Source organism: Panthera pardus, unplaced genomic scaffold, assembly GCF_024362965.1.
Source record: "Panthera pardus isolate Hobbes unplaced genomic scaffold, ASM2436296v1 HiC_scaffold_21, whole genome shotgun sequence".
Classification (NCBI taxonomy): domain Eukaryota; kingdom Metazoa; phylum Chordata; class Mammalia; order Carnivora; family Felidae; genus Panthera; species Panthera pardus.
In genome coordinates this window covers 2,328,407-2,355,962 of record NW_026526777.1, presented here as the reverse complement: position 1 = coordinate 2,355,962, position 27,556 = coordinate 2,328,407, and the positions used below count along the sequence as shown (strand labels likewise).

At 60.3% G+C, this 27,556-nt stretch overlaps 4 protein-coding genes across 13 annotated transcripts; 3 read left to right on the top strand and 1 right to left on the bottom strand.

Annotated features, from left to right (window-relative positions):
* The first annotated feature begins 477 nt into the window (after positions 1 to 477).
* On the top strand, positions 478 to 9,880 carry HDGF (heparin binding growth factor). Of its 4 annotated transcripts, none has more exons than XM_019431471.2 (6): positions 478 to 833; positions 6,678 to 6,754; positions 6,882 to 7,020; positions 7,682 to 7,867; positions 8,125 to 8,348; positions 8,530 to 9,880. In XM_019431471.2, the coding sequence occupies exons 1-6, from the start codon at positions 747 to 749 to the stop codon at positions 8,534 to 8,536; spliced, it is 720 nt and encodes a 239-aa protein (XP_019287016.1). In that variant the 5' UTR covers positions 478 to 746; the 3' UTR covers positions 8,537 to 9,880. The 4 variants fall into 4 exon arrangements, with proteins under 4 accessions (XP_019287016.1, XP_019287015.1, XP_019287018.1 ...); XM_019431470.2 differs by lacking the exon at positions 478 to 833 and adding an exon at positions 1,047 to 1,177; XM_019431473.2 differs by lacking the exon at positions 478 to 833 and adding an exon at positions 1,687 to 1,798.
* An 803-nt stretch (positions 9,881 to 10,683) lies between these two features.
* On the top strand, positions 10,684 to 14,662 carry MRPL24 (mitochondrial ribosomal protein L24). 3 transcript variants are annotated; one of them, XM_053908836.1, is made up of 6 exons: positions 10,684 to 10,705; positions 12,949 to 13,191; positions 13,269 to 13,364; positions 13,561 to 13,664; positions 13,936 to 14,066; positions 14,166 to 14,662. In XM_053908836.1, the coding sequence occupies exons 2-6, from the start codon at positions 13,009 to 13,011 to the stop codon at positions 14,300 to 14,302; spliced, it is 651 nt and encodes a 216-aa protein (XP_053764811.1). In that variant the 5' UTR covers positions 10,684 to 10,705; positions 12,949 to 13,008; the 3' UTR covers positions 14,303 to 14,662. The 3 variants fall into 3 exon arrangements, with proteins under 3 accessions (XP_053764811.1, XP_019287020.1, XP_019287021.1); XM_019431475.2 differs by lacking the exon at positions 10,684 to 10,705 and adding an exon at positions 10,739 to 10,840; XM_019431476.2 differs by lacking the exon at positions 10,684 to 10,705 and adding an exon at positions 10,793 to 10,916.
* METTL25B (methyltransferase like 25B) lies at positions 14,616 to 21,592 on the bottom strand. Of its 4 annotated transcripts, none has more exons than XM_053908831.1 (8): positions 21,490 to 21,592; positions 18,111 to 18,235; positions 17,822 to 17,929; positions 17,333 to 17,395; positions 16,934 to 17,077; positions 16,004 to 16,485; positions 15,249 to 15,433; positions 14,616 to 14,873 (listed from the first exon to the last, which is right to left on the bottom strand). In XM_053908831.1, exons 1-8 carry the CDS (start codon positions 21,557 to 21,559, stop codon positions 14,752 to 14,754), a joined length of 1,299 nt encoding a protein of 432 aa, XP_053764806.1. In that variant the 5' UTR covers positions 21,560 to 21,592; the 3' UTR covers positions 14,616 to 14,751. The 4 variants fall into 4 exon arrangements, with proteins under 4 accessions (XP_053764806.1, XP_019287013.1, XP_053764807.1 ...); XM_019431468.2 differs by lacking the exon at positions 21,490 to 21,592 and adding an exon at positions 21,105 to 21,340 and having other exon boundaries at positions 17,822 to 18,014; XM_053908832.1 differs by lacking the exon at positions 21,490 to 21,592 and adding an exon at positions 20,592 to 20,981 and having other exon boundaries at positions 17,822 to 18,014.
* A 69-nt stretch (positions 21,593 to 21,661) lies between these two features.
* On the top strand, positions 21,662 to 26,703 carry ISG20L2 (interferon stimulated exonuclease gene 20 like 2). Of its 2 annotated transcripts, none has more exons than XM_053908834.1 (4): positions 21,662 to 21,771; positions 22,183 to 23,150; positions 24,955 to 25,155; positions 25,854 to 26,703. In XM_053908834.1, the coding sequence occupies exons 2-4, from the start codon at positions 22,419 to 22,421 to the stop codon at positions 25,965 to 25,967; spliced, it is 1,047 nt and encodes a 348-aa protein (XP_053764809.1). In that variant the 5' UTR covers positions 21,662 to 21,771; positions 22,183 to 22,418; the 3' UTR covers positions 25,968 to 26,703. The 2 variants fall into 2 exon arrangements, with proteins under 2 accessions (XP_053764809.1, XP_053764810.1); XM_053908835.1 differs by having other exon boundaries at positions 21,688 to 21,771; positions 22,302 to 23,150.
* The last annotated feature ends 853 nt before the right edge of the window (positions 26,704 to 27,556 follow it).

Below are 27,556 nucleotides of genomic sequence, written 5' to 3'. Positions count from 1 at the left end.
CTTTGTACCCCAAGCCCTCGGACACCTCCCGGCTTCCAAACTGGAGCCTCGCCCCTCAGCCGAGGCCGCTGCGGGGCGCACAGCCCGCCGTTCGGACCCCCGGCGATCCGCACGTCGGCGCCCGGCGCGCACTGGGGGCGCAGGGCAGGGACCCACACGGGCCCCCGCGGCCGCGTCGGGCCCCGCGAGCCAGCGCCCCCGGGCCAGGGGAGGGGCGCCAGGCCGCTCCGTCCAGCCGGGCGCCAACTCCTCCCGGCCGGCGTGCGGGCGGGCGCCCCCCGACAGCTGCACACAAAGCCCGCTCGGCGAGCTCGGCGCTCGGCTCCTCAGGCCTGTGCCGCCGCGCGCCGCCGGGCGGCCCCGGGTTGGGCGTCGGGCCGCGGCAGGCCCGGGGCGCCGAGCGCCGCGCGCATCGAACCGGCGCGGGAGGGGGAGGGGAGCGGGGGAGGAGGGGGAGGGGGCCGGCGGGGGAGGAGGAAGAGGCCTCGCGCCGAGGAGGGAGCAATTGAATTTCAAACACAAACAACCGCACGAGCGCGCAGCACCGCGCCGCCGCATCCGCGCCCGCCCCGTCCGAGCGGCGCGGGCGCACAGCCGTGGCCGCGCCGGAGCTGGGGCCGGGGGCCGCCATCGAGGCGGGGGCCGCTCGAGGGCCGGAGCGCAGCGGCGCCGCCACCGCCGCGCGCGCAAACTTGGGCTCACGCTCGCCGGCGCGGCGCGGAGCCCGGGGCGCCCGGAGCCCCGCCATGTCGCGCTCCAACCGGCAGAAGGAGTACAAGTGCGGGGACCTGGTGTTCGCCAAGATGAAGGGCTACCCGCACTGGCCGGCCCGGGTGAGCAGCGCGGCCCGCCGCCCCGGCCCCGGGCTGGGTTGCGTAACAGTCGGGAGGACGCGGGCGCCGCGCGCGGAGGGGCGCGGGCGGGGGGCGGCCGAGTCCCCGGCTCGCTGCGAGCGCCTCCTCGCCCCCCGCCGGTTACATAATGGTGGGGGCGGGGGCCCCGGCGAGCGCGGCGTCCGCGCGGCCCCCCCCCTCCCCCCCCGAGCGCGGCGGCGCGGGGCGCGCGGCCTGGGCTGGGGCCGTCGGGAACCCCTCCCGGGCGCCCCGGGACCCGCTTAGAGACCCCCGCTGCCCTCCCCGGTCGCTGCCCCCACTCAGACCCTGCTAGGAGCGAGAAGGTAGCGGGAGGGTCCCAGCCCGGGGAGGGATCTGCGGAGGCGGAGTTCGCTTCTGGAAAACTTTGGTTTGGGGCGGCCGCGAGAGGTCTGAAGTTGGGAGGGTCGAGGAATGTTTGGGGGCGGCGTGAGAGGGGATCTACTTGGCTCGGAAATTAGTTGCCAGAACCCTTCGCTGCTCAGCCCCACAAAAATAGCCCTCCATATGCTGCCAGCTCAAATTGGGGGCCGAGGGTGGCAGGGCCCCTGGGAGGCCGGCAGGTCCAGTCCAGGCTGCCCGTTCCTGGAGGTGGGGGGGCCCCAGCTGCTTCTCCCCTTAGATAGGAGCCTCCCGCCGCAACGGCCCAGTGTGCCATGTGGTTGACTGAGCCCGCCAACTTGAGGGCCTGCCCCCCCCCCCCCCCCCCAGCACCTGGCCAGGTGGGAGGGTGGGGCCCAGAAGCCCAACCTGCTGTGTTCCTCAGGTTTCCCCTAAGGACTGGGACAGCCCAAGGGGGGGAAGGAGGGAGGGGAGGTTGCTGGAGGAGTTTGGGGGTGTTACAGGGGGCAGCGCCTCTGGCAACTTCCAAGTGGGTCTGGAGAGGCCTTTGCAATTGGGTGCAGTCGTGACCCTGTGCCCTGGAGGTAGGACTCTGGAGAGTGAAATAGGGCCGAGAGCAGTGGGAGGAGGGAGCTTTCTAAGCCGGGGGGCCAAGTGTGGAACTGCTTCCAGGCTTTAGGTTACCGTTCTCCACGTGAGTCTGTGTCTTTATCTGGCCCGACCCTGCTTGGAGCCTGGGAAGTTGCCCCAGGCTCTGCCGGGTCCTGTTCAGAGGGCCAGGCCAACTTTGGGGCCACTCAGAAAACCCAGGAGTCCCTTCCTCACCCTGTACTCTCTTCGAGGAGTATGCTTAACCCCATATGCTTTGAGCTCCCTGTTCCCTGAAACTTCTAGATGTCCGGACACGAATGGAAACGAGGGGCTCTCTCAGCTTCCAGGGCCTTCTAAGTGCCTGGGCTGGGGGTTAGGGGGGTTGTGAGGAAGCAGCCGCAGACAGCCTTGCGTGTGTGTTGGGGTATGTGGCCTGTGGGCACTTGTGTACTTTACTCTGTACCTTTGATCCGTCCGGCTTCTTGGCCCAGATGCCAAGGCCCTGTTGGGCAGGGCAAGAACTGAACCCAGGTCTCTGCTGCGGCTCCTACCTCCTGGGGGAGGGGGGGTGGGACAAAGTCTGGAGGCTGGGCCAGGCCCCAGGGAAGCCGTGCAGCTGGAATGTGGGTTGCAGGGAACTCCTTCTGGATCAGGAAAGAGAAAACAGTGAGGGGGACACAGACCGGCCCATATTGGCCCCTGTGAGGTAGACCTTCAGGTTTCTGGTGGCCTTTAGGGTGAGGCCGCCCTTGGGACTGGGGATGCCATTTAGTCTTGTCTTCATCCTTCGTAGGCCTCCAGGCCAGAAGGGCGGGACCAGGGGGCAGTGCCTTCCTGTTGAGGCCTGGACCTTTTAGATAGAGCGAGGCTTGGGGAGGGGAGGTCAGACTGGATCTCCAAGAGATAGGGAGGGTGCCACCCTCTGCCTGTGCTCCAGCTTTCGATTGGGACATCTGGGGATCGGTGCACCCAAGGCTCTTATCTCCCACGTAGATCCTCCTGGGATGCCAAAAGAGCTGACAAATCCGGGTCTCCTCTCCATGCGTGGATGCTGTCTTAGCCCCTAGAGGGGCAGAGTGAAGGGGCCTGGCCTTTCCTGAGACCAAAGAGGAGTAAGGAGGCCTCGTGGATGGCCAGGTGGAGGCCGCTGAGTGGGTTTTCCTTCCTCAGCCCCTGCTTCTGGGGAGGATGGCTGACTGGGTGGGACTGGAGAGCCCAGCCAGCCGGAGGGGCCACGTGGTAGGCAAGACCTGTCCCGATTGCAGTGGCACACGACATCTTAACCTTCTCCTTCCCCTCTTCCTTCGGCTTGACTTCTTGGGGGGAATCTCCAAGCACTTAACAACTAACCTTCAAGACTCTGGGATTCCCCCCCCACCCCAGGTTCCTTCCTCCTCTCTCTGCTTCCTGTTTCACAATCCCAGAAAACCTGAGCAGCCACAGGGCCTCACCCAGCTTTCCTCCCTCCCCCGCGTCCAGGCACCACCTTCTCTTTTCTGCCTCTTGGGCTTGCCACACTTTCCCGGCCCCAACTGTCTCCTGCCCCAGATTTTCCGGTTCCTGGGTCAGGCCGGGCTCGGCTCTGGGTGTGGTGGTCAGAACCCTGGCTGGCAGTCAGTGTGGCCTTAGCCTTCCCTGTTGTCTTCCTACGTGTGGACAGGCGGTCCCCGACTTGGCTTTGGTCCGAGACTGGGGAGAGGTGTTCAGTCGCCTTCCCCATTCCTCACCTGGGGTCCCTCATCAGGCTTCAGCGGGTGGCCATGAGCCCTGGGGGCCGGGGGGCAGCTTTTCCTGCCCTCGGGTCTGTCTGATGGAGCCAGGCACATGCAGAGGGTTGGGCCTGGAGTGGATGGGCCCCCGCCTGGGAGAATTAACCTGCCTGGATTTCTGGAATGGCTGAGAAGTAGCAGACCCCCCTCCCCCGTTGACCAGTAGAGGGGGTGCGGCAGGGTCCCTAGCACTGGTCCGGCCCCACCCTGCCCTGCTTACCCTTGACTCACTTGCTGTGAGTCACGGTCTGGATATAAAGGCACCGCCTGGGAGACATATGTCTGTATTGGGGGTACAGGCCTCTCTTGAGACCTCACGTCCTCCATACGCAGGAAAGAACTGCCCTTCACTTTGAAACGCGAGAAACGAGGTTTCCTTTGTAGCTTGAAGGATGGAAGGGACTTTTCCCCTTTGTGAGGTGAGGGGTTGAGGATTCCACTGAGTGAAAACAGCCCACTTGTCCTGGCGCTTCCCCCACAGGTACCACCGTCAAGGTGAGGCCGGGAGCAGGGTGACCCTTTTGGGGTCGAAGGCCCCTGACTTCCCTCTGAACTCCATACCCACCCTTTATTTGGCCAGAAGTCAGCAGGGCGGGTGTATCTGGCGTGTGGTTCTATTTTTAATTCTCATCCATTCTTTTGTTTCTCCTCCGCCCCTGAGGCTGGGCAGCTGGTGGCCTCCTGGGTCCCCTGTCACACCGCTCAGCTGCCTGGGAGTTCACTTTACATGGGAAAGCCCTGTGGGGCAGCGCTTTGAGGGCTGTGCTGCTGGAGAGAGCTTCCTGTCCCCTCCTGTCTGACCCTTCCTTCACCCCACCCCCTCTCCTGAGCCTCAGTTTCTTCCCTTCCACCCTTCTTGCGCCTCGAGGCCCTGGCTCAGGTGTGAGCCCCGAGCACGAGGTTCCCTGTTGCACCCCCAGGAAGGCCCTTTTGCCCCCCACCCCTGCCCTGGGTCCTGGGGTCGAGATGGGTGGAGAAGAGGCCTAGGGGAGGGTTCGTGCTATTGTGCACGTCTCCTGGGACCTCTAAGCCCTGGAGTCTCTCTCTCTCTCTTTTTTTTTTTTTTTTTTTTTTGCCTCGCCCCCCTCTGAGAGGAGGGTGGGGAGCCAGCTGGTCACAAGACCCAGGTGTCCTGGCCGAAGACTGGCTCCTCCTCCTCCCGCACCCCAGGCCTGGCTTCCTGAGAAGGGCCTGGGCCCTCCAGCGCTAGCTGCGGTTTCCAGCAGGCCGGGGACCCAGGTGCCAGACTCCAGGCTCAGGGGTGGGGGTGGGGGTGGGGTGTGTTCGTGTCCCCTCCTCCCCAATCCAGAGTGGGGGGAGGGGTGGTCACATTCCTGGTTGCTGAGTGGCCCCGGGGGCGGGGTGGGTTGTCATGGCGATGGGGATCCTGTTTGTGGGGGGGAACTGCGTGCCTTTCCACCCCCTGCTATCACACCCCAACCTCCTGGTCATGGGGAGGGCCCAGTTGGTGCTGGGCTTTCCTGAGGGGAGGGGCTGGACTTCTGTCCCCGGAGGCCACAGGGCGAGGGGGGAGGTGCCCAGGAACCTGAAGACTCCGTGCCTGGAGCCCGGTGCCCCTCCGTTCCCTGCCCGGGGCTCCGCCCCCTCCTGGGTGTGTCTCCGCGCCTTCTCGACACCCCGCCTCCCTGTGTCCCCAGGCCCCCAGGTCAGACACTGTGTCCCAGTCCTGGTGGTGTTAATCGATGCCTCAGGCTGTCTGTCTCTGTCCTAAATGCGCGTGGGGCCCCAGTCAACATGGCCACCTGGCCCGTGTCCGGCGGGAAGCCAGGCAGCCGAGGCCGCTGCTGCAAGTGTTGCTGGGAGTTGTAGTCCCCCCACCCCCAGCTCGCTTGGCCTGGGCTCTTCGGGCCTGATCTGGGGAGGCTGTTGGGGCCACTGCCTGTGCATTTCCTCTGACCCCAGATCTCTGCACCTTTCCCTCCTCGTGCCCCCAGGACGTGGCAGGAGACCAACTCTGGGACCCTCACTAACTTCTGTCGTTTGGGGGGGGGACCTCAGTTTCCTCATCTGTAAAATGAGAGTGTCTGACTATATCAAGAGGCTTTCCAAAGTGTTCCTCAGAAGCTTTTGGGGTTGCTCCCTGGGGTGGGGGGGGGTTGTTGAATAGGCAGCCCCTTGGTCTTGCGCCTCCACGGTAACCAGAGCAGTGGCCTTTATCTGTCTCATGCATTCATTCAGCAGATCTTCCCGTGAGCCTGCTGCTTGCTGGGCACCTGCTGTCCAGTCTCGGGGCAGGTGCAGGCCAGAGAGTCCACATGGGCGTTGCTCAGATGTTGATGTGGGTAACCATGGCACCGGCCCTCTGAAGGAGAGGTGCTGAGGCTTCTGTGGGGGGCCAGCTGGGCCAGGAGGGGTGGGGGCGCCCTCCGGAGGAGGAAGCCATGCCGGGCTGCGGTTGGAGGGCTCGCCAAGAGTTAGTGAGTGTGGGAGAGCAGAGACCAGCGTGGCCACAGCAGAGAGGGGGAGGGCAGCCAGTGGCCAAGGAGGAGAGCTAGTGCACGTGGGGCAAACCGCATTTAATCCCTGTGGCTTGGGTTCTGTGACTGTCTCCGTTTACAGATGAGGAAACTGAGGTAGAAGGCAGTTCAGTAAGTTGCCCAAGGCCAGACAGATATCGGTGGCAGTCCTGGGAGTATGGCCTCTTCAGGAAGAGGTGTACGGGGGGGCTCTGATCACGAGCGGACTTGGGAAGGTCTCAGCAGGGGCGAAGTGTTGCGGTTGGAAGGCCACTCTGGCTGCCCTGGGGCCGGTGCCTTGTAGGCAGGCTGCAGTCCCGTGAGGGTGGAGGCCGAGAGCCCGGGGGAAGAGGTGACCACCGACGCTGGCCGGGACGTGGGCTTGTGGGCAGGTGGAACCGTGCCGTCGGGCTTGAGGAGAGGGGGCCAACTCCAGGTTTCTGCTGGGCCTGCTGTCTGACTTTGAACAAAGCGCCACCTCTAAAAAGGGTTCAGAAGCCACCTCGGTGACGTCTTGGGCCCCTCTGCGTCGGCTTTTACACAGATATGTCCTGGAGGCCAACCTCGGCCCCAAGTTGTGACCTTAGGACTCCGCTCACACTCAATTTTCCTCATCTTGCTCCCAGATTGACGAGATGCCCGAGGCCGCCGTGAAGTCGACAGCCAACAAGTACCAAGTCTTTTTTTTCGGGACCCATGAGACGTGAGTGAGGGGCCAGAGGTGGGGAGGGCCGAGGGCAGAGCGCCGTGGGCCACAGGTGGTGTCAGCGTCCCTTCCCCGCGGCTCAGGCAGGGAGGGCTCCAGAGCACAGTCTCCCCTCTCTCCCCAGGGCATTCCTGGGTCCCAAAGACCTCTTCCCTTACGAAGAGTCCAAGGAGAAGTTTGGCAAGCCCAACAAGAGGAAAGGGTTCAGCGAGGGGCTGTGGGAGATCGAGAACAACCCTACTGTCAAGGCCTCGGGCTATCAGGTGAGCAGCCAGCGGCCCCAAAGACCCCCTGGAAAGCAGGTGTGGCCGCCGGCTCATTTGGAACCCGGGCCCACGCGGGATGCTTAGCTTTCAGGACTGAGAAACCAGGCCTTTCGGGGGGGCAGGAGCTCCTGGGGTGGGGGTGGGGGGCCCTGCAGGAGGGGCTGGGGTTGGGGGAGGCGTGTGGTATATCATTGTGCTATTTAGACAGTGGCCTGGGGGGCAAGGACAGGACAGAGGCGGTAAGTGGGGACAGCCCTTTAAGGGACCCGGTGTGAGTGTAGGACTTGGCCTTGACTCTTTCCACGAAGGCTTCCAGGAGGAGGTGCTCGTGAGCCGGGCAGGATGAGGCGGGAGGGTGGGGGGCGGGGGTCGGCGGGGAAAGGGTCCCAGCTCCCTTTGGGAGAAGTTGACCCGAGGTTTTGCCTCCTGCTCCAGCCCTCCCCCCTCCTGCACAGAGCCCTGCCTGCCCGGCCAGTGGGTTTAGCCCGGGGCTAATCCGACAGAGGTGGGTCTCAAATCACTCGTGAGACTGGGCACCTGGGGGGGGGGGCGGGGGCGAGGCGGGAGAAGGAAGGAGTGAGTGGCCGAGGGCGGGTCTGGGGAGGGGCCCCCACAGGCCACGCAGGTGCCACTCAGCCTCTGCTGTCTCTGCGCGCAGTCTGCCCCCAAGAAGAGCTCTGTGGATGAGCCCGAGCCCGAGCCCGAAGCCACGGAGGGTGATGGCGACAAGAAAGGGAGTGCAGAGGGTAGCAGCGATGAGGAAGGGAAGCTGGTCATCGATGAGCCGGCCAAGGAGAAGAACGAGAAGGGGGCGCTGAAGAGGAGAGCGGGGGACCTGCTGGAGGTAACTGATCCCCGCCTGGGTCCCAGGGAAGCCAGCTGCTACTCCAGAGACCCTGCAGTCTGGGGTGGACCAGCCCGTAGTCTGGGGGTCCCTTGCCAAGAAGCTGGGGCACAGGAGACCCTTCAGCGGCGGAGGGCTGGGGAAGGGGGTTGTGGGTATGTCAAGGAAAGAGCCTCTGTGGAAGAGGGGCACAGGTGGGTGGCTGGCACCCCCACTCCTTGGCCTCAGCCCGCCTCATCTCTGCCAACCCCACCTAGGACTCCCCAAAACGTCCCAAGGAGACAGAAGATCCCGAAGGGGAAGAGAAGGAAGTAGCCCCCTTGGAGGCTGAGAGGCCCCTCCCTGTGGAGGTGGAGAAGAACCGTACCCCCTCTGAGCCCGGCTCTGGCCGGGGGCTTCCTCAGGAGGAAGATGAGGAGTTAGAGGAGGAAGAGGCTGCCAAGGAAGATTCTGAGGCCCCAGGCATCAGAGATCGTGAGAGGTGAGGGAGCCCCCTGCTCTGAGGCAGCTGGGCTTGGGGGTTGACCAGCCACCTGTGGAGGAGGAGGGGGGTCCTGCCACGGAGGCAGGGTGGGCTCTCCCAGGACGTGGACACTGGCTGGGGTGTGGCCAGCCCAAGGCCACACCCATAACCCTTCTCCCCTCCAACCCTCCCCCCGCAGCCTGTAGCCACCAATGTTTCAAGAGGAGCCCCTGCCCCGTTCCTGCTGCTGTCTGGGTGCTACTGGGGAAACTGGCCATGGCCTGCAAACTGGGAACCCCGCCCCGCCCCGCCCTCCTTTGCCACTTAACTCTCCCCATTCCAAGCCCAGCCCCTGGAGATTGACCTGGATGGGGCAGGCCACCTGGCCCTTGCCTCCAGATCCCCACACCCCTGTGATCTGAGTCAGGGCCATGTGTTCTGCTTCGTGGGCTGCAATGAGGCCATTGTGTCCCTCCCTGCCTGGAGCCGTTTCCCAGGGTATCTGTTGGGGCCTGGACTGGTGGTTTCCACCTCCTGACACCTTCCTGCCCCTCCCCTTCCCCCCCCAGCATTCTGGACCTCTGGATTAGCTGGCATCGGGGGTAGGACTGGAAGGGATGGAGAATAAAACAACAGGGTAGGCTTCTGGGCCTGAGAGGGGCGATCTTCAAGTAGGGGTGGGGGGTGGGCAGGAAGATGGCATCTTCGTGCGCTCCTGTCCCCTCCTCCCGTACCTGTTCTCTCAGCCCCCTAGCTTCAAGGGAAGTGGGACAGCTTGTAGGGGAGGGGCTCCCTTCCATAAACCCTTGATGATGGGCAACATCCAATCTTCCTTTTGCTGACCCCAGGAGTTCTGGGAGTCACAGATGATCGTCAGAAGATTTGGGGGCTCCCGAGTTGTTGGGCCGAGGACCTGAGGTCCAGAGGGTTGACTTCACCCAGCTAGGGTGGGAGCATTGAGGAGCGTCTGTCCACCTCGGATCTCTGGCCAGAGATAGGATGCCCTGGGGAGACCCCTTAGCTGCCCTTTTCCCTCTCCCCACAGTGCTCAAGGCCATCCTACAGTCACATATGTCACCCAGACATGAAAAGACACATTTTTTAGGAGATGTTTTTAATAAAAGAAAATTACAAAAAAAAATTTTAAAGACCCCTATCCCTTTGTGTGCCACCCCCACCCCCGGCTCCTTCCCCTCTCTTGCCCCCACTTACGAGGTGCACTGGGAGGCTTCCCTTCTATTTGGGGTTTGATGACTTTTCTTTTTGTAGCTGGGGCTTTGGTGTTCCTTCTGGTGTCCGTTCCCATCACGTCCCTCACCTGGTCTCCTCAGCGTTGTCACCAGATCTGAAACCCACTGGGAGGACAGGGGAATAAGTGCCCTTGCCCAGCCTCTGTAGCGGCCTCTATGCCTCTCTCCCGTCTCCTGTCTCCCCCCACCCCCACCCCCCCTTGGGCTCTGATGAAAAATTGCTGACTGTAGCTTTGGGACTTTAGCTCTGAAAACCGTAGACGATTTCAGTTCTAGGAAAATAAAACCCGTTGATTACTACATTGGATTTTGAGTGATTCTTTGGGTGGGCGGACGGGAGGGAGGGGGGTTGGCCATTTCCAGGCCCCCTTCCCAGACGGAGGAAGTGGTGCCAGCTTCCTTTCTCAGGCTGCGAGACAGGAGGGCAAAAACCCAGGAATGCGCTGCTCCCAGCAGCCGCCGCTGAACCACCGTGTGCCCTGCTCCCACCTGGGAAGCCTTAAAGGCCTGCACGAGAAGTGCAGTGTGCGTGCTGACCATCCGGCCGCAGCCCCTGGCGGCCACGGAGGGGGGAGGGGCTGCTGTGTTGCTGAGCTTAGGAGCTGGGGATGCCCGCCACCCTCCGCTGGTGGGGAAGGGCCCGGAGGCTGGTAGCGTGGAACGGCCCGCTACCCCGAGTTGCGCGCAGCGGCTGGACCAGGTCATCGCAGGTGCCTCCCACAGCTGACATTTTGTGACTAGCCCATCGACCGGCAGTGGAAGGGCCCACGTGTCATTCCTTTCTGCAGAAAACCCAGGACAGTTTCTTAGTGTGCCCCGGTCCCCTGCTGCAGACGGGCGCGCGGGCAGAGGACTGGCCGCAGCCCAGCCTAGAAAGGGAAGCCCTCTGCTTTGAACAGGAAGCCACAATCCCCTAGAAAATGGAGCCCTCCTCTCTGAGAACTACGGTTCCCAGCGGCCTCCACGCAGGGCGTGCGCAAAGACGCGCCGAGCGCCGCACCTATCCTGCCCTGCCTTCAACTCCCGACGTGCTTCTTGGTGTTCCTTGCTTTCCTACCCGACCAAATTTCCTGTTTCCAGCTCGCTCCGTAGCGGTGGACTACAACTTCCGGCTTTCAGAGCGAGGTTGGTTTGAGCGTCCGCTCTGCATTCAGACTACATTTCCCAGAGAGCCGAGGGACGAGGGCGAAGGGCGCATGTGCGGACGCCGCTGGGGGGCGGGGGGGGGCACGGCAGCGCGGGGCAAGGCGCGAAGCGGAGGTGAGCGTTGAGTGCTCGGTGGTGGTGGCCGCCCTGGACTCGCCCGGGATTGCTCTGCTCCGGCTGCTTGGAGCGGGTGGGTGGTGAAGACTGTTGGAACCGGGGCCCGGGCAACCCCGCGGAAGCTCCCCCGCCCCGGGGACAGCCCCTGCAGGGTGTGCGGGAGAGGAGGGCAGGGCCTAGGGGCTGGCTTCTGGGGGTCTCCTCCTGGAGCTGTAGACCTAGAGTGGCCGACGCCTGGCCTTTTGCAGCGACCCCGCTGGCGTCCTGGGGCCGAACGCTGGCCCTGCTCCTGTGCAGCTGCGAACTAGAGCAGGCCCTGTGGCCCCCAGCGCCCGGTTTCCTCGTCTGGGGAACGAGCCTTGGGGTACCCGCACCTGTCAGCTTCCCTCCCAGGGCGGCGGGAAGATCAGACGCTAGTAATCCGTGAGGCTCCTCGCACTAAGGCTGTCACCTAGCTGTGCTCCTAAGCATTTGTTGAATCCGCACGGGAACATTGAGGCCAACGCTAATTGAAGATAACATAGGCACTTTCTTTTTCACATTGAGAAGTATAAAGAAGAAAACTCCGAAGGTTCAGATAAACCAGCCCCCCCCCCCCCCCCCCGGGGGCGCATAGTGGGAAAATGTAAACAAAGGTCGTGGGGAAGGAATAAGATGGACAGTAACTCTTCCCCCAGATAGTGCCCTTTTGCTCCAGCCAAGTACTTTGGCTGTTTCCTGTTGCCTTCGCATAAATATTTAAGCCTGTGCCACAATATGTATTTTTTAATTTGCCCAGAAGTCATAATACGATTCGCATTATTCTGTACTTTGTTTTGATAAAATATCAAACGTAGTTTGAATGACTCCAACAACCCTGTAAAGTTTTCAGGATGAGGACACAAGCTTGTAAGCTAGGTTGCCTTGGATCATAGAGTAAGGTGGTGGAACAGGGACTAGAACCCACAGCTCTTTATCCCATTAGAGTGCACTTTATTTGTACTTTTTTTTTTTTTTTTTTTTTGAGCATCAGGCAAAAGGTTTTATTAGAGTATAAGATTAGAAAGTAAGAATAGTAGGAAAGCTCTCTTTACAGAGAGGGAGCATTCGAAGGTGAATCCCCCACTTTATTTGTACTTTGAAGTTAGACTCTGTTCTTGGTTCTAAAATAGATTTAAAGATGCCCTCCTTAATCCTTTCCTGTAGCGCATGATGCAGGAAAACGGCATGGCACCTGGCAGGTAGTAAGTGCTCAGTAAATTGAAGCACTCATGGGGCGCCTGGGTGACTCAGTCCGTTGAGCATCTGACTCTCGATTTCAGCTCAGGTCACGATCTCAGAGTCCTTGGATTGAGCCCCCGCATTGGGCTCTGTGCTGAGGGTGGGGCCTGCTGGGGATTCTCTCTCCCTCGGCCCCCCTCCCCTGCTTGCTCTCTCTTAAAAAAATAAATAAAAACGGAAGCACTTAACTATTTTTGCCCTCCATTCTCTCACCACCCCAACTGATTTAGTCCATCATCCAAAATTGGGAGGCTTAGAAAATATACTTATTTGGGAAATGTAGGACTTGGTAATCCTAAAGTCTGCTTCTGGGGCCTTTTCCTTTGGAAAAGAAGCTGCCTTAGGGAGGAGGAGTGGTTATTTCCTGACTGAGTTCAGGAATTGCGAGTGGCATAGGGACATTTTAGTACTGTTTTTTAATCTCTGCTGTTTTTCCTTGTAAATGCCTGCCCCTTGGCCTTGTGCCTCTTTTTTGTTCCATTTACCTGTGTTTTTCCTATCCCGCTGTTCCTGCATCGACCTAGTAACTGTTTATTAAGTATCTACTATGCGCCAAGCCCTGTTTGGGTCACCTCGATTCAGGGGTGACTAGATCGCGTGGTCCCTGGCCTCTTTCTGGACTTTGAAGTCAGACGTTGTGGGTTTGAATGTCAGTTCTCTCATGTAGTAGCTTTATGACCGAGGGCAAGTCACTGAGCCTGTTTTCTCATCCGTGAAGTGAAGATCTCATCCGTGAAGTGAAGATAGCATCTTGTGAGGACTCAGTGAGATGAGATCCCCTGAGCAAGGGACTAAGTGTTTTAAAAAATGTTCTTTGCCCGCTTGTTTCTTTCTGTCTCCTTCAGAGCTGACGAGGAAGGTTTCTGGATCCTCCCTGGCCAGGGGATTTCTCACAGCCTCCAGCCATGCGTCTCTCTGCCCTGCTGGCCTTGGCATCCAAGGTCACTCTGCCCCGCGACTACCGCTATGGGATGAGCCGCCCAGGCTCTCTTGCAGACAAGAGGAAGAACCCTCCGGGGACCAGGCGGCGCCGGGTGGCCGTGGAGCCCATCTCAGATGAAGAATGGCATCTGTTCTGTGGGGACAGGGTGAGCCTTGGATGAGGTGGAGTGGGGGGGGGGGCTGGGCGAGGGCCCCCCTCCCTGACCCTCCCGTCTTCCTGCAGGTGGAGGTCCTAGAAGGCAAGGATGCTGGGAAGCAAGGCAAAGTGGTCCAGGTCATCCGGCAGCGCAACTGGGTGGTCCTGGAGGGACTGAACACGGTGAGTGAAGATGGGGCGCTCAGGAAGCCTGTCCCCTCTGTCACCGCATTCGGAGCAGCCTAGGGAGGCAGGAGACGAGCTGCAGGGACAGTGAGACAGCTGACGTTGTTTTCCAGCTTGGGCTGAACGCCCCGAGCCGCGGTGGGCGGGCCCCCTTTCACACCCCTGGTTCTCATATCCCCCCTCTTTTGGACAGCACTACCGTTATGTGGGCAAGACCGTGGATTCCCGGGGAACCATGATCCCCAGTGAAGCACCCCTGCTCCACCGCCAGGTCAAACTCGTGGATCCCGTGGACAGGCAAGCACGTGGGGCTCTGGTCAGAGGGCCGCCCGCCTTGCGAGTGTCCATCGGTGTTGATCCTGTTTCTACAAAAGGAATGGTGGGTTGGGGGTTCTGGAGATTGAAAGGGGCCATCCCTCTCGTGGACATGACCCCTGTGGGTCACCCCCAGTATAGACATAGCAGCAGCAAGATGGTGACCTTCATGTTTTCAGCCGTTGACCTTTTGGGGCGGCACGTAGCCGGAAGACGTGGTTCCCAGGCTGGGTTCATCTCTTCTGTCCACTAGGAAACCCACTGACGTGGAGTGGAGATTCACGGAGGCAGGAGAGCGGGTACGTGTCTCCACAAGATCAGGAAGAATTATCCCCAAACCTGAGTTTCCCAGAGCTGATGGCATCGTCCCTGAAACCTGGACTGGTGAGGCTGGGTGAGGGGCAGGAAGACGGGGACAGGGGGTGGTGGGAGGAGAGGGAGGGAGGGGATTTCCCACCCATCTTCTTTCCTCTGGCTCAACAGACGGCCCCAAAGACACATCGGTGGAAGATGCTCTAGAAAGAACCTACGTGCCCCGTTTAAAGACACTGGAGGAGGAGGTGATGGAGGCGATGGGGATCCAGGAGACGCGGAGACACAAGAAAGTCTATTGGTACTGATCCTGGGAATCAGCTGGAGATCAGCTTCTCCCCTCCTTGTCTTAGCCTCGAAGGTCCAGGCCACCTCTCCTTCAGACACCAAGAGAGAGCCAGGAGTTCCCCCCCACGCGTCTGCTAGATCAGCATCTTAACCCAGCGCGCCTGTTTCTGGGACTGAAGGAAGGGGCGTCTGTCCTCATGTTGTGACAGCCTGGGTGGAAGTTAGGCAGCCTCCACAGGGACAGGGCCTGCGGGTTCTGGGAGACCCGTGAGTAACGAGACGCTACCCGTCAGGGAGGCTGGCGGGAGCGGGGGTGGAAAGATAGAAATGGCCGAGAAATAAAGATTTCATTTATTTAATAAATTAAAAATAAACCTTTACATAGTATTACGTTAACATGGGGAGGGAGAGGCCAGGGTTGCAGGAAGCTAGGAGGCTGGTCCTCTGGGTGAACTCCAGATGGAGTTCGTCAGCTGTCTTCAGTTTCCAGAAGAGAGAAGGCCTCACCCAGGGGACTCTTGGTGGCCACCAGAACTAGGTTTCTGGGCGAGAGTTCAGGACTAAAGATGGGCAGGAGCTCAGCATGGAAGCCTGGAAGAAAGGCAGGGCTACTCAGGGAGGAATCACGAACTCAGCTGTTCCCTGCCAGGCCTGTGGGCACAGCCCCTTTCCCTGTGCGGGGGGCCTGAGGTGTCTAAGAGACCCAATTCTCTACCAGGAATATGGGCACCCCAGACACCGACCCCACCCCCCACCCCTGGGGTTGTTCTTGCTTAAAACGCAAGATGGGATATGAGCCCGACTTAGCAGGAATGTGCGTGGACAAATCTCCCACCCCACTGGTACCCGAAGCAGCTAGTCTGAGTCCCGCCGCGGAGCTGGGGGGCTGGGGCCGGAAGGAGGAGCCTCAGAGCTCCAGCCCCCCCCCCCCCCCAGCCCCCGGTCCTTGCTGTGGGCCACCCTCACCCTGCTCCTGAAGGTAGAGCAGCCGGTCCAGCAGAATCAGCGTCTCCACCAGCGGGGCCAGGAGCAGGGCCAGGCTGAAGAAGGCCACCACTCGGTTCTCCTGGGCCTGGTGGGCCCGAAGGGCAGCCAGGTTCAGTGGCAGCTGGGGATCCAGCCCCACCCGCCGCAGCCCCCGCTGCACGTATCTGTGGGGTCAGCCACAGACCATGCTCAGTTTGGCTTCAGGAGCCTCCCCTCCCACCCAGACTGGATGCTCCCGATCTGATGGCAGCTTCGCCGGGTTTGCCACCCTAGTATGCGTTTTCCTGTTTCCCTGGCCGGGAACTGTCTGTCCAGCAGCAGATTGGTCCCCGAATTTATCATCTATACAATGATCTGACCATAGTTTTAGCACTTAAAAACCTGGACGGCCCCCTGACAAGAGAGTGACAACTCGGTTCTAAAAGAATTCTGAGAAGCTGTCCGGTCAGACTTCGGAATCAACTCCCTGGGCACATTTAGATCTTCTTTTGTTTGTTGTTTGGTTTTTTTTGAGGGGAGGGGCAGAGGGAGATAGAACCTCAAGCAGGCTTCTGCCCACGACAGAGATCATGATGCGCGTGAGCGAAAATCAAGAGCCGGATGCCTAAACTAACTGAGCCGCCCCCCCCGCCGACGCCCCATAGATCTTTCCTTCACACTAACAAGTGAGGATGGGAGGGAAATCAGACCTTCAGTCCGTGACGCCCGTCCCCCCCCCACCCCCCCAGCCTCACTCTTCGATCTTGAGCTCGTGGACCCTGGGGATCCCCTGCACGCCTGGCCGTCGAAGCTCGGGCCGGGCGCCCCGGATGACCGTCTCCAGTGCCGCCCGATAGCAGTGGGTGCGGAGCCCGGGGCCCGCTCTCTGTAGCCGCTCGGCGTAGTCCTCCAGGGCGTGGCAGGCCCCCTCCCGCAGCCTGTAGGGCAGCTCGGAGCCACGAAGCCCCGCCACCCACTGACTCAGTGGGTAGCCGCCAGGCTCACTCAACTTCATGTAGCAGCAGCCCACCGAGGCCAGGGCCACCACCTCGGGGCAGGAGAAGTGCCTCAGCAAGGCGACGCTCAGGTCCCCGCAGGCGTGGAGGCCCGTCAGCAGCAGGCGGGCCCCGTGCGGAGGCAAGGGCTCCAGGGGAAGCAGGAGCTCCTTGCACAGGGCCGTGGGCTCTACCCACCTAACCACGTGGTGTGGGGAGTGGCGAGGGCCGGCCCGGGTCACCTGTGGAGGCAGGACGGAACAGAGGCAGGTGGGAAGTCTGCTGTCCCTGTGCCCCCTCCGGCCACAGGAAGGGAGTGTCCCCTGCGCTCTTTCCCAAAGAGGGAGAGAACCGGGGGACGGGGGAGCTGGGTGAACTCTGGGGCCCATCACCATCAACTGCAAACCCCGTCTGTGAGTCCCGGTTCCCCTCTGTCACGAGCCTAATGAACACCTGACCGGCCGCTCCACAGGTGGCTGGGAGAAGCACACGTCAGGGTGGAAAGCACTTTGTAACCAGAAAGTGCTTTTACGGTATGAGGAGGTTTGGGTGACGGGGGGCCCTCAAAGGGGTAGCAGAATTGGGGATCACGCCGTCAATCCCGGAAACAGAAAGGAGTCGGCCTTGGTGCCCAATGCCTGCCAAGCGGGCCTCGTCCCGCAGCCCCGGCTGCACGAAAAGCTGGCCGACCTGTGGGCTCCTCTTCTCCTCTTTCTCCAGGGCCTGCAGGAGCTCCCGGTCCAGGCGCTGGGCTCTCTCCACCAGCCTCCGATCGCCTTCGATGCTCTTCACTGTCAGCCCCAGCCCCAGGGACATGAATCGGGAGAGATGGCCCTGGAGTCACGAGAGGGAGGGTGGAGACGGCCCCGTCCAGCGGCCTCTCTGCTGTCAGCCTCCCTAGCAGTGACCTGGACGCCTGGGTCCCGGGCCCCCAGGAGGCTCAAGTTCTGCCCTGCCTAGTTCCACCACTGCCCAGCGACTGCTTCCCTGGGCCTGCAGCCTGACGACCTGCCTCCAGCCCTCTGTCCCCACGACTCAGACAACAAAACACCCAGACGTGAAACTCAGAATGTTAAGGGTCTGACTCACCTGGCCTGAGCCTATATCCACGACCTGGGTGCAGCCCGTGAGGTCACTCAGTTTCTTCACCAACTACAAGAGGAGGGAACAAAGCTCTCCTGGCCACTGGGTGTTGGCTCCCAGGGCAAACACCCCCAACGGGGGCGGAGGCGCTGCAGAGGGCACAGGAAGAGGGCAGGGGTGCCACGAACACGAGATCGAGAAACCGAAAGGGAGGTACTGACCCCAGGCTCAGCCTCCTCTCCTTGCTCCTCTCAGCGTGAACAAGGAGGAGAGCGCTGCTATGAAGCCCTGAGCAGACTGCGGAGGTGGAAACTAGGAAGACCTTGGTTCAGACACAGCCACCAACCTACCCGTCGAGAGGGCGAACGCACAAAATACCCAGCATCCAGACCATGCCTGCCAAGGATGGTCCTGCGGGCCGTGCAAAGTGCCCACATCCTGGCAACCCACAGCCTTAAGGGGTCCTCCCCCCCCCCCCCCACCCTGCCACCTCACCTCTCCCAGCCTCCGGATCTCATGCTGCTTCTTGGGCCTGACGTGTTTCCGGAACGGGGCTGTCAGGCGGGAGCTCTGGCTGGGGTTCTCCAGGAACTCTGAGGGGGTCTGAAACCCAGGTGTCCGGGTAAAGGCCAGGGCATGGGCTGTGGACTTCAGGGCCAGCAGGGTGAGCGGCCACACCGACCTGTACCTGCGATAGGCCAGCCCGGGCCCCCGGTGAATAGCTCCATTGCATCCTGACAGTGACACCCTGGGTCCCCCGGCACGGGGCCCCTCTTGCCCCTACCTGACCGCTTCCCCTTCCCCGGGCATCCCCAGCAGCTGTGCGGCCAGCTGTGGCGGCTTCAGTCCATCCAGCGCCTCCTGCCACGAGCAAGGGAGTGTGCCCCACAGGTTGTCTGTAAAGAACTCCTGCGGGAGGAGGGAGGAGGGAGGAGGGGAGCGGTCAACAGGCCGCTGCCCTTCCCGCCCTGCCCCGTCCTCAACGAAGGGCCGCTGGCTGCGGCCAGCAGGCACCTCCTACTCCTCCGAGTCACCTCTCCTCTGAAGCCTGCTCCCGCCTCCCCTTTCCTGGAGCCCAGTTGGCATCCTGGACACCTCTCTTGTGGCAGCGTCCCTACTCACGGATGTGTCCGTTTTCTCTACTCAACTGTACTTAAGGGCAAGGATGGTGTCTTCGCGTCGGCATCTGCAACACCACGGTGGCTGACCTGTGCGGCGTTAGTACATCACCGCTTGATAATCTACCATTGCCACACGGACACCTGGGTGGCTCAGCCAGTAAGCGTCTGACTCTTGATTCTGGCTCGGGTCATGGGAGCTCTGGGCTGACAGCGTGCAGCCTGCTTGGGAGCCCCTCTCTCTGTCCCTCCCCTGCTTGTGCGCTCTCTCAAAAAAACAACTTAAAAACAAAAAAAAGTCTACCACGGGGCACCTGGGTGGCTCAGCGGCTAAGCATCTGACTTCGGCTCAGATGATCTCATGGTTGGTGAGTTCAAGCCCCGTGTCGGGCTCTCTGCTTCAGATCCTCTGTCCCTCTCTCTCTCTGCCCCTACCCCGCCCCTGTTTTCTCCCCTTCTCTCTCTCTCAAAAATAAACACATTAAAAAAGCAATCTACCATTATATGCACCACACACTTTATATGCCAGATGTTACGCCAGGGTGTTTTTATTTGTTCATTTGTTCAACACAAACTCCGGAGCTTTGGTCATGCACCAAGCTCTAGTCTAGGCTCAGAGGACACAACAATGAACCAGACAAGATTCTTGCTCTCGCAGAGTTTACATAAAAAAAAATAATTTCAGGTAACGTCAGATGCCACAGAGACGACCAAACGCTAATGAAAACGGTAACACAATGGAGCTTGAGAGAGTACGGACGGGACACTGGTCTGGGGAGCTTGTGAAATGGGTGAGGAGGCTCAAAAAATACAAACTTCCAGTTGACGTAATGTACATCAAAGTGACCATAGCTAACGATGATGGACTGCATATTTGCAAGTGGATGAGAGCAGACCTTAGAAGTTCTCCTCACAATAAAGGTAACTTGAGAGGTGAAGGGTGTGTTTCACTACACTTACCATGGTGATCATTTTGCAACACAAATATCAAATCACTGTGTTATACCCCCAATACAAAGTTACATATCAATTATACCTCGACAAAAAAAAACCTCAGGTCATAGCAAACACTCGTAAGATATTTTAATATACCAGGCACTGTCCCAAGCATTTTCCATGTATTAATGCATTTAATCTTCAAACAACCCTATGAGATAAGTACTATTTTTACTTGGCATTTTCCAGAGAAGGAAACTGACACACAGCTGTTCAGTAACTTGCCCAAGTCAAAAAGCTAGTAAGCAGCAAAGCTGGAATCTGAAACCAACTGGACTCTAGTTCTTGCCCTTAATCATGGTTTTCTTTCGCCTTCCTGTGGAGGAAAAGCATTCCAGGCTGACCAGTAAGTGCAAAGGCCCAGAGGCCTGCCGTATTTATAGAGCAGAAATCAGGCCAGTATAGGTGCAGTAGAGTCAATGTGGGAGAGGATTAATGTGCTAGCCTTCAAAAGGCAGCAGGGGACAGATCATTAGCACTTTTTAGATAATGGTAAGGAGTTAAGATTTCATCAAAGCACCTAGCAAGCAAGGCAGTGTCTCGATCAGATTTACGTGTTTTTCAAGTAAACTTGACACCAACGTGAGGCTCAAACTTACTACTCCAAGATCAAGGGTGTAGCAAACTCTACGGACTGAGCCAGCCAGGTGCCCTGATCAAACTTACATTTTTAAAAAATTTATTTTGAGAGAGATTGCATGTGTATACCTGGGGCGGGGCGGGGAGGGGCAGAGAGGGACGGAGAGAGATTCCAAAGCAGGCTCAGCGCTGTCAGCACAGAGCCTGACTCGGGACCCCATCCCACCAACTATGAGATCACGAGTTAGCCACTCAACTGACTGAGCCACCCAGGTGCCCGGGGTTCCCAGTTTACAAGGATCAAGCTGCTTTATGAAGAAGTGGTTATGGAGAGTAAGTGAACACAGAGATCAGTTAGGAAGTAGTCCAGGAGAGAGATGATGGTGGCTTGGCCCAGGGTGGTAGCAATGGAGACGGAAACAAAGGGTGAATTTAGTATCTATTCTGGAGGTACAGCCAACAGGACGCTTTGAAGAACTGGACTGTTGATCAGTGAAAGCAAGAGTGGAATCAATAATGGCTTCTGGGCTTGGGGGGGGCTGAACGATTCAGTGGATGCTGGTGCCACATACACATCATCTCACTCATTCTTCGTAACGATCCTTCAGACAGGGATCGCTATTACAGCTGAGAGACAGGTGGCAGGAAGTTCTTAACAATGCCTCCATCTAACACAGTAAAGGAGGCAGTCAAGCCGGTCTGATTCCAAAGCTGTGGCTGTCCAGTAGGCTGCTAAACCAGGACTTTATGCAAAGCTCGGATCAATGAACTTGTGTGTTCCTGGAACACCTCACAGGTTCCTGGGGGAGCTCAACGTAGCTGCAGCGTGGCTCTGTTGTTCACGCATTTTATTTTGGACTTGGGAAAGTTAGAGAAACCAGCGAGATACTGGAAATATTAATACGTACGTCAACTGAAAAACCGGGAGGGAGTAACCCCAGTTTTAACCCTTTCTGTACAGACCACAGACCGAAACCCATAGAAAAAAAGAGAGCAGAAGCCACCTCTCCAGGTTCTGCCCTTGCCACGGGCACCCAGCCAACCGCACAACCGGCAGCACCCCGCCCACACCCCTGTGGCCTCACGATGATGTAGGCGTCCAGGATGGGACGGTAGCGCGCCAGCACACGGGTGAGGTTCACCGCCAGCTGCCTCCTCTCCTCGTGAGAGAGGCCGCGGGCGGAGACGCCCGGCATCCCGGGGTCCAGCTGGTGGCGTCAGGAGCGAGAACGAGCCGAGCGGGGAGCCAGGGTCAGTGCCCCGCGGGGGGCCTGCGGCTGGGGCGGAAGACGGAATGCGTCCCCTGACGTCACAGGTCGCGACGTTCCCCAGCGCCAAGCGGGCGGCGTCGCGCACACGTGGGGTGGGGTGGGGCGGGGCGCCGCGCACTACGTCACAAAGGCGGGCCGCGGCGCCCAGGCCCGCCCCTCCCCGCGCACTTCCCTCCTCCCCCGGAAGTGGGGGCGGTACCTCCCCCGGGGCTCGGCCTCCCTGCCTTCGAGTTGTACCTCCACGGGGCTAGAGGGGCCGGGGAGCGCATCCCGCTCCCGCCGCCCCCGCCGCCGCCGCCGCCGCCGCCCACGCGCTCGGAGTCCCTGGCCTCGCTCCCGGAGGCGGGGGCGCTGCGGGCGCGTGCGCGTCGGCCCCCGGCGCGGTCCAACCCGCGCGCCTGCCGGCCCGGGCCTCGCCGGCGCGCGCCGACTTCCGCCTCCGGTTCCGGGCGCTTCCGCTCTTAGCTGGGCCGGCGAGGAGGTAGGTGCGGGCGCGGGGGGTCGCTCTCGGTGGCGGGGACCCCCGGCGTGCTCGCCGACGTAGGGGGCCCTAAGCCTCAGTTCACCCAGCGGGTGTGTGTGGTCAGAGGGCCTTTGTCGGGAGAAGGACCGGCGTGAGACGCGTGTGGTGGTCCCCCGCCTGGAGCCGCGCGGGGATGCCTGGGTAATCCGGAGGCCCTCGCGGGCGGATGGTACAGCTCCACTGTTCTGGCTTTCCAGACGCAGAGTTCGAGGTGGTTGGCCCTACAGCCCCCTCCGGGTGCGAACGAGACTGAGCTCTTGGGAGGGGAAGTGGCCTTCTCAAGACCCTGTGGCTGGTGAATTGGGGGCCCGCGCTAGAACCGAAGCTTCCTGGCGCAGACCGTGCCCCTGACATTATTTCACATTACAGATTCGTACCTGTTCTGGGCGGTCGGTCTGATGTCTTTCCAGCTTTAAGTCGTCCGGAGATGGGTCTTACTGTTTCGCGGGGCCTATGGGCTCCGTTGTCAGGATTACTCTCTTCCCCAGGGTGTCCTGCGGACCTCCGGATGCTGGCCTGTGGGATTCAGCAGAAGATGAGTCCTCTGTCTTCCTGTCGTCAGTAAGCCGCTCCTCCCAACTGCTCTCCCGCCGTCCACTGTCCTCATGTCTACCTTACTCCTCAATTTGGATTTTGGTGAACCTCCCCCCAAAAAGGCATTAGAGGGGAATGCCAAGCACCGAAAATTTGTCAAGAAGAGGAGGTTCTTGGAACGGAGAGGTTTTCTGAATAAGAAGAACCAGCACCCTAGCAAGGTGCCTAAGCTGCACCCAGATCCTCCGAAGAAAGGGGAAGCTCCTAGGGTGGATGGCACTTGGAAGGTCTCTCCCCTTCCAAAGAAGAAGACCGCCGCCTCCAGCAGCGGACCAGAGCCGTCCCTGGACAGGAAAGCTGCGGTGCCTTGGCTGACCCCTGCCCCTTCACAGAAGGCCGGGTCTGTCGTGGCTAAAGTAGATCTGCTGGGGGAGTTCCAGAGTGCTCTTCCAAAGACTAGGAGCCACCCAGCTCGCTCCCGGAAGAAGGGCCCCCAGAAGAACCCTACTCAGAAAAACGCCCCACAGAACTCCACCCAATCTCATTTGGAGAACAAATGCTCCGGGGCGTCGCAGAAGACACCAGGGAAAATGGTGGCGATTGACTGCGAGATGGTGGGCACAGGACCCAAGGGGCACGTCAGTTCCTTGGCTCGATGTAGCATCGTCAGCTACCACGGAGATGTGCTCTATGATGAGTACATCCTCCCCCCCTGCCACATCGTGGACTACCGGACCAGATGGAGTGGCATCCGGAAGCAGCACATGGTGAACGCCACACCCTTCAAGGTCGCTCGGAGCCAGGTGAGAGGCGTGGGGTCCGGTGGCAGTGGCGAGGCCGGTGGGCGGAGGTCCGCGTCATTTTTTCAGCAAAGGATGTCACTCTAGGAAGGCGCCAGAGGACGTGGAGGAGGGAAGGAGGGAGTGGATCGCCACGGGAAGAGGGCTTCCTGCTGGGGCAGAGCGGTGGGAGTCCAGAAGGCTACAGTTAGCTGGTGGAGGGAACTTGGTTGGCTGAGACTGTTCGCTCTCCGGTCGAATCCTTGTCTGGGGAACTGGGAATCCGTACAGAGAAGTAACCACTGAGGGACAGAGCCCCAGGCGCGGATGGCGGGGGGGGGGGGGGGGGGGGGGGGACGCTCCATCTCTTCGGGGAGAGTGGGGAGGGCTTCCTGCCAAGCGTGGGAGGTGCTGGTGCTGGTGGTGGGAGCAGGGGTGACTCGCGTACCTGGGTCGGGTGTGCCGAGGCGACAGCTGCGACAGACGACACAGGGCTGTCGTGTCGGGTTCTCACCTCGCTCGCTGAGCCAGCCTCCTCGCCGGCCGCGGGGAGCTCCACAGAGGGACGGGAAAAGGAAGGTGAACCTGAGGTGAAGGAGAGGAAGCCAGCTGGTCGTGGGAGGCCTCCAGAGGGCGCTCTTGGTCCACTTCTCTGCCACTTCAACCCCCTCCCTGCTCTGCTTTCTCCGGACACTCTGTGTTCCGCTGGTGTTCTTCGTGCGCCTGCAGTCAGTTGGAGGCGGTTCAGCAGAGGGGAGGGGGCCGGGTCTTAGAAAGAACCCGAGAGGACTTGAGCCTGCGCACCAGGGCACCCCTGAGCCGCGCTTGGGAGAGGCGGAAGGTGGGGAGGGTGTGGCGGGGCGCAGAGTGCCCTTAGGAGCCCGCACCTGCCTGGCCCGTGGCGCTCCCGCGGGGCTCTCGTCCTAAAGTGATCCCCCAGCGCTCAGGCTGGGCCGAGAGCCCCGTTCACAGGGTCTGCCGCTTCCAGGGCTTCCTGCCGGCCGTGTCCCAGTCAGGGCGCTTTAGTTCCTGTTCACAACCTGTTCGGAACCCGTCGGGGGAACGGCCTTCAGAGCTGGTGGCGTATTCTTTGGTTGTCCTCTTTCGCGGTTTGCCCTCGCGCTTTAAGATCCTGCGGTGGCGAGAAGGTCTTTGCTTCTGAGGGTCACGGGAATAAGGTTCCAGGGCGGCTGGTGAGTGAGTGGGGAGAGCTGAAGGCCGGGGGCTGGCGCATGCGGACTTAGTCTGCAAGAGGTTCTGAAGCTTTTGTAGCTCGTAGGGCCTTCCAGAGTCGGATGGAAACCGTAGACCCTCCCCGTCCCCCCCCCCCCCAAAAAAAACCCCATGTATGTAACTTTGTGTACAATTTGGGGCTTCCGTCACCTCCCTGGAGGCCATCTCTGACCCCATCTGTCCAAGCCTCGTGTCTCAGGCCAGCATGTGGTAGGGGTCAAAGGTCTTCACGTAGCGAGCCAGAACCGACCTGGATAGTTACGTGAGCATCTCAGGCGTGTGTGTGATTTGGGATGGAGGCAAATCGGTCTGTTGCTGAGATGGAAGTTAGAAGATAAGGAGCCGTTGGGGATGTAAGTCCGGACGGGGGTTACCGTCGTGGTGCGGCGGGGTCGTCTTGGGTGGTAGCTGCTTTCACCTCGGGGCGCGGAGCTGGGCCTCAGGTGGAAGAAGCCTGGTGGGAGAGGGCGTTTCAAGGATGAGCCGGGTGAGCACTTGGAGAAAAGGGCCTAGAAGGACCCATGGCCACGTTGGGCTTGTAGGATGCAGGGGCTTCGTCGCCTCCTCGCCAGCGCCGCCTCTGTTCCTGTTTCAGATCTTGAAGATCCTCGCAGGGAAGATAGTGGTGGGGCATGCCATCCACAACGACTTCAAAGCCCTTCAGTACTCCCACCCCAAGTCCCTCACCCGCGACACCTCCCACATCCCGCCCCTCAACCGGAAGGCCGAGTGCCCAGAGAACGCCACCGTGTCCCTCAAGTGTCTCACCAAGAAGCTTCTGAACCGGGACATCCAGGTAGTGTCTCCCCAGTGCGGCCAGGCCCGCGGCTCGGACGCTGGGGGCGCCCTCCGTGCGGCCTTGTTCCAGGCTCTGGCCCCGGAATTGCTCTGGTTGTAGAGAGGTGTGGGCGGGCTGCTCTGACGGGAAGAGCTTTGGACCGAGGGTTCCGGTAGACTCTCCATCTGTACGTGGGGTGACAGCTCCCGTCCCAGAGCGTCACCGAGGGTGCTCGGGACAGGGAAGAGCCTTCAGGTGGGTGCAAAGCCCTAACTGAGAAGAGAGGAAGAGAGGAGAGCACGTGGTGGTGTCCAGAAGTCCGCAGAGTGGGTGCCGGGACCCCCTGCGTGGTCTACGCGTCTGCACTCAGAGGAGGGCGGCCTGCCTGGCCGGAGGAGGAGGGGCCGCGCGTCGCGTAGAGCGTGGTTAGGCACTGGGGAAGCTGGAAGATTCGGAAGGCCTGGTGGCCATCTGGTGCGTCGTGCTGGCCGGGCGTAGACCGACGAGCACCTGCGTCCACAGGAAGGGCTGAGCCATTAGGGTGGGAGTGGAGCCTCTGAGATGGGGTGGGGACTAGACCCCACCGGAATTCGGCCTTCGCAGCCCACAGACTCTGCAGAAGCACCTGCACCCCGGGGGCCGCGGAGAGCCAGTTGGGAAGGAAAGCCGTAGTGTCTCTCTGTGGCTTCACGTTCTTCTCTTCCTCCGGCGTCCAGGTTGGGAAAAGCGGGCATTCCTCCGTGGAAGACGCTCAGGCCACCATGGAGCTGTACAAGTTGGTTGAAGTCGAGTGGGAACAGCACCTGGCCCAGAATCCCCCAAAGGACTAGCGGCCGCGGAGGCGCCGGTGACGAGAGGTGGACAGCAGCACCGTGCCCGGGAGGACCGGGCAGCAGGACTGGGCAGCGGCCCGGCTCGCTGCCCCAACCGGGAGAGACCGGCTCCGCCCCAGACTTAGTATTCATTGAAATTTCACCTCCGGTGTCGTGTCGTGTCTGGTTGAGAATCCCGCGGAGGGAGGAAGCCTCCGTGTCAGGACCAGCCCTGGACTGTTTCCCTCCTAAATGGTGCTACCTGCAGGTCCCAGGGTGCTTGGCTCCAGGCGGGCCTTTTGACTTCCGGGGGGGGGGGCACACTGGGAACCGTTTCCCAAACTGCCTTATCACTAGGGTGGCCGCAAGTCCGTTTTATGCCTTTGGTCCTCACGTAAATAGCAGTGCCCTCTTTCGCGGTCAGAAGTGCGCTGGTTGGCTGGTCACACCGCGTGTCACAGATTCTGCCCTTGGCCTTGTCTGCATCGGAGACATAGCGCCCGTCCTTAGGGGAGCCATCCCTGCTGAGGTTCAGTTCTTAGGGGTAGGAGAGCGGGACTTGGAGATCAATTTTTCTGATTTAGGAAAGCAACGTCTCTCCTAAAGCGTTAGAGGATTTATTTAATTTAGATCCCACCTGGTAGGTTAAAAAAGAACTTAAAGTGGTTTCATGGTTTTTAGTCTTTTACTTCATTAAAGCAAACCTTTAAGGACTCAAATTGTTCCCTTGATAAATTTTTATAATGGAAAAACACTCGTGTGCTGTTTTCTGTTTCAGTTTACGCTAAAAAGCTCTGTCACCAGGTGGGGCGCCCGGCTGGCTCGAGTTGTTAGAGCGTGCAACTCTAGATCTCGGGATTGTGAGTTCAGGCCCCACGTTGGGCGTAGAGCCTTTTTGAAAAAAGTCTCTGTGACAAGGTCTCACAGGGCTGTGATTCTGTGAGGGGTCCAGGATCTCTGTGGACGGCACTAACTGGGCCCTTTTTGGCCAGAAGTCACCAGGGAGCGCCGACTAAGCCCTTGTGTGTGGCCCGTGTGCTCTGGTGCCCGGTCCCCACCCCTACCATGAATCGAGCACGCCTGCAGCGGTGCCCCAAGCCACGCAGACACCTTCACACACGGGTGTGTGACCAGTAGAGCGATTCAGGGTGGGCACGCGGGAGGGACGGAGCAGGGGCGGGAGGGTGCTGGGTGACGCCAGCCTGGTCCGTCCTGCCAGCGCTTCCTCGGTGGCACACGCCCTCCTGGGAAGGTGAGTCACGGGTCTGACCTCGTGTCTGGGATTGCTTTGTGCACAGTCTTGAGACTGTGTGGAGGCCGCACTCTTGTGTGGCTTGTGCCCCTCGAGTGGCTGCTTTGGCTCCAGGGGCAGGGCTACGGTCGCGGCTGCCGGTAGAAGGGAATTTCCTGCAGCCAACCCGGACCTCAGACGTGGCCTTGCCGTCCTGTCCTGCACCGTGGGACCCGCTTGCACAGGCAGCTCTGGAGCTCAGAGCAAGTTGGTTCCTGCTGAGCCTGACACACGGAACGTCCGTGACACCGCAGAGACGTACCAGGCGCCCTCACACGCACCTCTAGGTGGGAATGATCTAGGAGGGCCGCGCCCA

Excerpts from the sequence above, each read along its gene's own strand:
- HDGF (XM_019431471.2), top strand. The coding sequence starts at position 747 with ATGTCGCGCTCCAACCGGCAGAAGGAGTACAAGTGCGGGGACCTGGTG. Across the intron at positions 7,021-7,681 it reads TCAAGGCCTCGGGCTATCAG|TCTGCCCCCAAGAAGAGCTC; the intron begins GTGAGCAGCCAG and ends CTCTGCGCGCAG. Across the intron at positions 7,868-8,124 it reads GAGCGGGGGACCTGCTGGAG|GACTCCCCAAAACGTCCCAA; the intron begins GTAACTGATCCC and ends AACCCCACCTAG.
- MRPL24 (XM_053908836.1), top strand. The coding sequence starts at position 13,009 with ATGCGTCTCTCTGCCCTGCTGGCCTTGGCATCCAAGGTCACTCTGCCC. Across the intron at positions 13,192-13,268 it reads ATCTGTTCTGTGGGGACAGG|GTGGAGGTCCTAGAAGGCAA; the intron begins GTGAGCCTTGGA and ends GTCTTCCTGCAG. Across the intron at positions 14,067-14,165 it reads CGTCCCTGAAACCTGGACTG|ACGGCCCCAAAGACACATCG; the intron begins GTGAGGCTGGGT and ends CTGGCTCAACAG.
- METTL25B (XM_019431468.2), bottom strand. The coding sequence starts at position 21,215 with ATGCCGGGCGTCTCCGCCCGCGGCCTCTCTCACGAGGAGAGGAGGCAG. Across the intron at positions 17,396-17,821 it reads AGATCCGGAGGCTGGGAGAG|TTGGTGAAGAAACTGAGTGA; the intron begins GTGAGGTGGCAG and ends CTCCTCTTGTAG. Across the intron at positions 15,434-16,003 it reads CACGAGCTCAAGATCGAAGA|ATACGTGCAGCGGGGGCTGC; the intron begins GTGAGGCTGGGG and ends CTGACCCCACAG.
- ISG20L2 (XM_053908834.1), top strand. The coding sequence starts at position 22,419 with ATGTCTACCTTACTCCTCAATTTGGATTTTGGTGAACCTCCCCCCAAA. Across the intron at positions 23,151-24,954 it reads TCAAGGTCGCTCGGAGCCAG|ATCTTGAAGATCCTCGCAGG; the intron begins GTGAGAGGCGTG and ends TTCCTGTTTCAG. Across the intron at positions 25,156-25,853 it reads TTCTGAACCGGGACATCCAG|GTTGGGAAAAGCGGGCATTC; the intron begins GTAGTGTCTCCC and ends TCCGGCGTCCAG.